Source organism: Charadrius vociferus, unplaced genomic scaffold (assembly GCF_000708025.1).
Source record: "Charadrius vociferus isolate BGI_N301 unplaced genomic scaffold, ASM70802v2 scaffold251, whole genome shotgun sequence".
NCBI lineage: Eukaryota > Metazoa > Chordata > Aves > Charadriiformes > Charadriidae > Charadrius > Charadrius vociferus.
The window spans coordinates 1758339-1766566 of NW_009646963.1; the positions used below are offsets into that span (position 1 = coordinate 1758339).

The 8228-nt window shown below is 47.7% G+C and overlaps 1 protein-coding gene across 1 annotated transcript in view; it reads right to left on the minus strand.

The window, feature by feature from the left end:
* Positions 1–8228, minus strand: part of ZC3H7B (zinc finger CCCH-type containing 7B) — a 39587-nt gene that overhangs the window by 16497 nt on the left and 14862 nt on the right. The window contains exons 10-16 of the mRNA XM_009895283.1: positions 7313–7661; positions 6319–6377; positions 5219–5381; positions 4971–5132; positions 3921–4126; positions 3080–3180; positions 2206–2387 (exon numbers count right to left, since the gene is read on the minus strand). Of these exons, the coding sequence (XP_009893585.1) occupies positions 2206–2387; positions 3080–3180; positions 3921–4126; positions 4971–5132; positions 5219–5381; positions 6319–6377; positions 7313–7661 (1222 nt within the window). The remainder of the gene's footprint in view (positions 1–2205; positions 2388–3079; positions 3181–3920; positions 4127–4970; positions 5133–5218; positions 5382–6318; positions 6378–7312; positions 7662–8228) is intronic.

An 8228-nucleotide genomic window follows, 5' to 3' on the forward strand; every position in this document is an offset into this window, starting at 1 on the left:
CCAAAGCAACCTCCACCTTCTCCATTCTGTACACCTGCACTGTTATTCTGGCGGTGCAGAACCAAAAGAAGCAGCGTATACAGCTCTTGCCAGATAACTGAATTTCAAATGAAGTTCTTAGCAAGTGAGTGCCTACTCCCAGCCCCAGACATCTGAACTTACTCAACAATACAGTCTAGAAATGCAGTGGTTGTGAAAAAAAACACCAAACCCCAAACCCTCCCAAATATGAAAGGATGTTTTCCAATACACCAGCTCTACAAAGCATGAACTGTTCCAAAGAGATGATCTGGGAACCAAAAGGCCCATGTGTTGATTACTTATAACATTTCAGCATCTTTTGCAACACCATTACTGAGGACAAAGACTCTGTAATTTCCACTGATGGAAGAAGATAGCAAGCTATATCTGTGAAAAGCCACAGTGAAGAAGAAAACAGTCCTGCCTGTCCACATTTTCAGATCTTGGGAACTTACACTCCACGAACACAACCCTTTATCCCCAAGAACAAAGCCACAGGCTCTGCAAAAGCTCAAATGGCTGTGAAATACAACAGCCCATTGGTTTCAAATGCAAGCTGCTATGAATGATGCCTCCTTCCTATGCTTGCAGAGCAAATGGTGTCCAAATCAAACTCTTGCTCCAAAGCTAAAGCATTCCCAGAGAATGGCAACCTTTCACTTCTGTTTCCTTAATGAGGGCTACACTTTAGAGAGGTAGTAAACTTCCACTCCAGGAAGGCAAACTCACAAGGAAAGCAGGCTCATATATACAGCCCTGCAGAAAAAAAAAAAAAAAAACAGAAACAAAAAAAAAAACCCCAAAAGATGATGGGTCTCCCATTGTTGGAAAAGACAGGAATAAGCACAAGGCTTACTGACCACCTCTGCAGTTAAATTCATGGCTTGTTTTGTCTCCTCAGCTTCCCCCTTGGAAATCGCTTCTTCAAGTAAAGAAGGCAAGAAGCAAAAATCAATCTAACCATTTCTTCTACAGGCTGAGGAGGAAGAAATTACGGAGGGAGGGAGGGAGCGAAGGCGGGAGGGAAGGAAGGAGTAAGGATGCTTTTTCTATTAAAAAAAAAAAAAAAAAAACAAAAACAAAAACAAACCACCACTAAAAAAAAACCCACAACAACCATGGGGTGGGGAAAAGAGAAAGGTGCTTGAATACTAGAGTGTCCAGAGTACTACAGGCAGTATCATAAGCACACAGGGCAGCAGTTGTGGCCTGCAGCTCACTGGCAACATGCTGTCTTAGAAACTCTGGTGTTGTTTAATTTCCTGTGGCCACAAGTAAGTGAGGCCAAACGGGAAGAATAAAAGATGCCATTTGCCACAATGTGCTACTCGTTCATCACTGTCCCTTATGAGCCATATCAGGGCTGAGGATTGCACTGAACTACAGTGACAGGCACTGGAATAGTAAATTAAAGAAGCTGCCCCCCGTTACATCAAAGAACGGTGAGAAACATCCATAACATGTACTCTGAAGTGCTCCCATTAGTGGGCTGGGTCCTGCACTAAACAAGACACTTCAGCGAAAAAAGACACAGGTAGTATTGTGGGTGGATCAGCATCTACTCGGTTAACAGGAGAGCAGCAAGAGAGGCCCTCCAGCAGGTCAGAGAGAGGACGTGGCAGTGTCATTATAGGACTGACCTGAATATAATTTCTGCAATAGCCTTTTCAGAGGTATGTCATCAAAGCCTTTTTGATAAACACCAAGTATCTCGACGCTTCCCACTGTTGGTGAATATGTTTAGAGAAACTTGAGATGCGCAGTCTTCCTTTATATAACTGCTTTGTCACCTGCCCACACTGCCATTGTCACTGCACCAGACGCTCACTCTGGGGCCCAATTGTTATTTAGAGTCTTGCACAGGATTTAAGCACCAAAGCACCTCTGGGATTCAGCCCTACCTAATAATCATTTCAACTTATGCAGCTGGTCCCAAGGGAAAGGCTTCCTGGTCTGCAAATTACCTATAAAGTAGCACCTATAAAGGCATAAGGGTCAAATCATCTCACAGAACACCTTGGCCCTCTTTTCTGTATCCCTGAGGAGACAGCAAGTATAAGCACAAGCGAGTGACAATTTCTCAGTACTCCCAAACCACCCTCTTCCCCTCTCAACTGGCCCTGGTCTCACACTGGAGGAAACTTGGGTGTACACATCACTGGCCCTGCACCAAGTCACACTCACCCGAATATTGCTGCAGTAGCCAGACTTTAAGCTCAATGAAACTATGAGCGAAGTGGCAGCTGTCCTCACGCAGGCAGCCATAACGCACCTCATGTCGGCACACATCAAACTGAAAGTGCTCCTGGAACTGGCGGATCTTGGAGTATTTCAGGGAGGTGGAACGCACAATGTGGACCAGACACCTGCAGCCAGGCCAGAGAAATATGAAGCACCAAATGACCAAATCTTCACTCCCTCCTCTTTACATGTGACTTTCAGACATTTGACTGGGCAGGCAAAGGACACAGAAAATGAACTCTGGGAGAGGCAAACTTTCACTGGGAAAACCAAACCCCTGCCCTCCCACTCCGTATCAACCTTGGGGAAATACTTTCAACTTCCTCAGCCCACAGGTGATGCCCTGCTCAAGTTCAGAGATCAGACGCGTTTCAAAATATGCAGCAAAGATACCAACTCCTCTGGCTCAGCAAGTCTCTAAGTGTCAGGTTGCCAGGAGTCAGAAGGGGTTGTATTACTGTGTACTTGACATGTTTCTTATACTTGTTTTCCTAAACATTCATTACCAGCCAGTCAGAGACAGGATCCTGAGCTAGAGGATCTTTGGTTTGACCTTTATGTAAAGGCCAAACTGAAAGGCAAATTAAGTCAATGGAAAACTTAGGTTGACTCCAAAGGGCTTTGCTCATGCCTGAAATCCCTCAGGACCAGGAGCAAACATGTAGGGTGAAGCACACAGCACTGTTTATCATGCTTTGTGCTGCGCTATGATAGAAACTCACGGCAAGGAAAGAAAGAAAGAGACCAGGGCCCTGGAGTTAAACTGGCTGGACTTACGATGAGATTGCTCCCATTGGCACAAAAAATGTTCACTCACTTGTTGTCATGGAAACTGTGTTTGGCAGAAAGGTTGGAGCAGACAGATGGTGTGTCCTTGGTCCCTTTGCTGATAATCCGAGGTTTGCTGTCAAAGCATATCTGAGAAGAGAAGAATTAGCATGCTGGGAAAATCTTAGAGAGAAGTGAACCAGAGCCGCTTCACTTGGAAGGAGAAGAAAAACCAGAGCCAGCCTATTCTAATGTTCAAAGTTAGAAGAAGCCTGGTGAAAACTTTGTGGTAGGGCTTTAAAATAAAGCAAGCGAATTTTTGCAAAAGTTTCCAGACAACATTTTTTGGCTTATTCTCAACAGTATTTTCCATTGTGGTTGGAAAAAATTTGGTCAGAGCCGCATATTCTTTCCCAGTTAGCCGACAGAGCAAGAACAAGGGGGAAACGATGGGGAGAAATAAAAGAACAGCCAGTTCACAGCAAAGAACATGTCCCTTTACATGTACCACTGCCAGGATGGGGAACTCTGCTGCAGAACATCAAGATGGCACGAACCAATCCTCAACTGACCGACTCAGTGGCTCAGCACAGACATCAAGTGGGAATTTGTTGCATTACAGGGTTCTGCTTTCTAAAGCAGCTGGGGCTAAACTACAATTCAAAGCAACATCTCTAGACAGAGGAAGAGACAAGCGGTCCCATGAGGCTGTGTGCACCTGGTTCAGCTGCAGGGTTAAGGAGGAAAACTACCTCTCCTTTCTCCTACACAGCTGCATCCACTGCTCACTGCCCTTCTGGGAGGAGGGCACTGGCTGGGACGTGTCAATGGCCCAGATACATACTGAGGAGATTATGAAGGACGCCTGCTCCCTCCCGCCAGCTCTGTACCTCACAAAGGAAGGTGAAGATGCCCTGATGTTCCTTGAGGAGCTTGGCAATGGTGAGGCTGCTCTGCTTGATGCCACCTAGCGGGTCAAAGAGGAGGTCACGGTTGAGAGTCCCCTTCCTCTCCTCAGTCCACACGTCGATCTCTTCCTGGTGGTACGCGAAGGTGCAGTTATCCCCGTACTTACAATCCTGCTTGTTAAGCATATCTACAAAGCAACAAACAGCACACACCACCACACAGGGAGGGTGGCCCAGTCAGAAACTAAACTCTTTCTTGTCTCCTCCCACTGCCCACATCTCACAAGGAGTTGAAAGCAAGAAAACAGAGAGTTAAAGAAAAGACAGCTCCCCCCAAGTTTTTCTACACCAAGATGTTCAGGAAAGTTAATGCAAACTACTGAATGGTGACAATCTCAAGTAGTGCCATCTGTTGTGGAAACCATCTAAAAATGGAGGCCTGCTTTAATTCAGTGCCTGGCCAGGGACAGACAACAATTTAACCAACCCCTTTTAAAACCAATCCAGATTAAGTTCTCCTAGCAGCCCAGCACTAAGGAGCCCTGTTATCTTGGCTCCTGCAACCTCCCCACCTCATTAGGTACTTTGTTATGACACTGCCTCAGGGACCGGTCTGGTCACACTGCCTGCATACAGAGAGATGGGCTGGAGCTAAGGAGCAGGCAGAGAGAGCTTTTCCCTAGGCAGAACCACAGCCCTGCCGTGGGGCTGCTGGGTGGAGTGGGACTAATGCAGGCACATCTCAGCAAAGCCCATGTCAACAGGGCAGCTCTGAGCACTTGGCTGTACACAGCAACTCACTACACGTTTGCAACTCTTCTGCTCCACCACTTTAAAAGCTGCCTGCTCTCCACAGTGTGGGAGCTCGTTGCCTTTCATTGTACTAAGCCTCAAGGTCCATGGGCTACTGATGGGACAGGAAGTCCTCAAAGACAGCAGGTGATACCAACTGAGAGTCCCCTCCCAACCTCCCCTGGCACGCACTGTACAGCCTCTTCCCAGACACCGAGAGCCCTATCCCCTCCAGATCACCTTTGCACAGGTAATAGGATCCTACAAAGTTGGTTTTTGTTGGGCGAGGACGGATCCTCTTCCAGGTCTTGTCTTCCGAGTTCTTCAGCCTGCCCAGCAGGATGTCTCGCTTGCACTTGTGCTCCAAGCCTTCCCGATAGGTATAATCGCCAGCCTTGGGCCCTGCAGGAGAGAATAACCCCATCAGCCCAGGGAAAGGCAAACCCTAGTCCGGGCCAGCACTCTGGGTGGCAGAGCAAACATATCACCTGTTTTTGGGTAGCAGATATGACAGGCTTGTTTGAAGACGTGAGTAGATGCCAGGGGGTTCTTCACCAGCAGGGCTGTGTTGGGAATTACTGGTTCCGGCTGGGACAGCAAGTGCTCAGTGACCTTGGGCCCAGCTGGGTGACTCGCTCCACCAAGGCTGACCTGAGCAAAAAAACATGTACCTCTCTTCTCAGCTGTGCAACCACATGGGTAAAAAACCTTTCTAACCTGCTGCCCCATTCCAGTCTCTCAAAAACCTTTCTCATTTTCTCTCTCATCAAAATGTTCACATCTGAAATGACATTTCCAAAAGAGCTGCACACAACTTCTTCCAAGATAACACAGAATGTGGTATGCTCACTTCAAAGCCAGGCCTCTTTCTCTCTTGGTGAGACTTCAGTTTTCTATCATGAGACATGTAACAAAATGCCACCCTCACTCCTTCTCATTCCTTCCATCATGACCCACTCTGCATTTGAAGGTTCTCAAATCAACCCTACCCCAACCTGGGAAAAAAACAAACGATTTATCAGTGAATCTTCAGGGAGCAGATTAATCCAAGAACAGAGGTTTGGCTCTGCATTGAAGTTAACAGGGATAGCAGGATAACAGGAACTAAAGAATAATTCTTGTTCCAAGCCTGCTAACCATAGATAAGCCTTCCCCTTTCTTCCAAGACTGGAGACATGGGACAGGGGCAGAACAGCGTATCTGGAAAAGCCTCCCAACAGTGGCAGAGAGTAGTAAAGAACCTCACTAGTTTTAAGACAAAGCTGGCTTACTCCACCCCATCCTTCAGCATTATGTGGCTGCCCGATATAGTGGGACACTGGCCTCTGTGACCCCCTGTTGAGCCTACAACCTAGATCACACCATGTTTACCTTGGCAATACACAGAGTTGCAGATAAATATGAAGATGAAACAAATGTCTTCCTGCTGCCTCTGGGGAAATCTTTACCTGCCCTACCACAACACGGGAGGCAACACTCACTGGGGCAGGTTAAGTAGAGGGGCACAAATTACCTACATCACCCAAGTCACTACTACCTTGGCTCCAGAGCACCTTGGGACATCAGCACGGGGGAGCGTCTCACTCACCACGGGGGATGGTTTTTGGCTGCCAGGCGGGTGTCGCAGTTCCTGAGGGCTAGTTTCTTCTGGGCAAAAGAAGGGGAAAAGAGCCCCGCAAATAAAAAAACAATCATTTCACTTTCAGAGGCAGTTCTGCTCACAAAACCACAAACAAATGCTTATTAAATCCATTTGCTTTATTTATTTCATAACATTTTAGTACTTTTTCACCAAACCACCTGTCTAAGTCTTTGAAGAACTCCAGGAAAGGCCTTCTTGTTCCCCAAGCCCTACTGATTCCAACTCTACGCTGCTGAGTGCTGGCATACCCAAGGTGGCAACTCCAAGGTAGCCCAATGCTGAGGCAAAACTGAGTGTTGGAAGTTCTGACTGGACAATCTCTGCTCTTCTCCAAATACTTCTGCTGCCAACATACTGCAATACTGGGGACAAGTTAGCCAAGAAGAAGCCTCCCTTCCCTTCTGGGACAGAAGAGGACCTACTCTTTGCCCACCATCCTCCACAGTTTTGCTCCTTCTGACATGAGTGACTTGCCCCCTGCAATAGGACATTCAATGCCCTGAATCCAAAGATGGGAGAGACCCACCTTGGCCTCTACCATTCTGCCCAGCGCAACAAGGTCCATCATCTTTTTATCATCTAAAACAGTCACCAGGATTTTGCTCATTTGGTCCAAAATATCAAAGAGTCATTGAGGAGGGTGGAGGAATCATGTTACAGTCTAGCAAATTCTACCAAGGGAGGTGTCCTGGACACCAAGCCAGGTTTAGATCTCATCGCTCATTATTATATATCTTTGTGTTCCTTTCTCCTCTGAGATTTCATGTCGTGTACATACTAGTTATCTGGGATAACACACCTATAGCCTTTCTCATTACTCCTGAGCTAGACATATTCAGCTGCTCTGTCCAAGACAACTCCCTGCCCTCTTCTACATTTATACTCCTGTTCTGCAGTGCCAACAGACAGAGCTGTATGACAGACATACAGCCACACCTACCAACAGCAAAGGAATCCAAGGCATCCAGCGACCCTCTGCTTGTCCCAAAGGAGTCCAGGGCATCAAGCCGTGAATCTGTGTAGGGGAGCAGATCCAGGGAATCCAGCGAATCTAAGGTGGAGCCGCCACTTCCCCCGGGCGGCGCCTCAAAGGCATCCAGGACAGAAGAGGAGGAGAGCTGCTTGGTGGGATCCATCACCAGGCCAAAGGACGCAGGTGGCAGCGGGGTGGAGACAGGGATGTTGGCTGTCACGACTGGGGGCAGCAGCGGAGTTCCCCCCGGAAACACAGGGATCAGCTGGGGCATCTCTGTTGGCAGGTTGGTAGGAATGGTGCCCTGGACCAGAGACTGTGGGGAATCATGAAGGAGGATAAACAGCACATCAGGAAAGAGGAGCAGAGAATGAGTGCACACAGAGAGTAACAGGCTCCTACTCAAGTGTGTGCTGTATTATCTGAAGCAAAAGGATACCCAGCAGCTCCCTCCGCCTGCAGACTTCCTACAGACCTTCCAGTCTATCTACACCACACACAGTCTGGACCGAAGTCCCTGAGGAGGTGTTGGGCTACCTGAGCTCATCAGTCTGCAAGGCAGAGCCCTGCACTGGGCACTTAAACCAGCTCAGGTTGAGAAACAGTGTAGCTGAGTACACGCAGTGCTGAGGTCAGGGTAACGTTCATTACTCGTGGCACCTCTCATCAGAGCTTTTTGGCTTCAGAGGCACCCTGCATGAATATGATTATATTGCTTCCAGACCCAAGTTGGCTCGCATAACATCAGCAACACTGGCAGCTAAAATCCTACATAAGTATGATACAGATTGTCTCTATAGTTCCCAGACCTGTTCAAAGAGCTTAGGCTGAATGCAGCCTGCACAAAGTACAAGGAGATTAGAGCATGCCCACCGTACAAAAT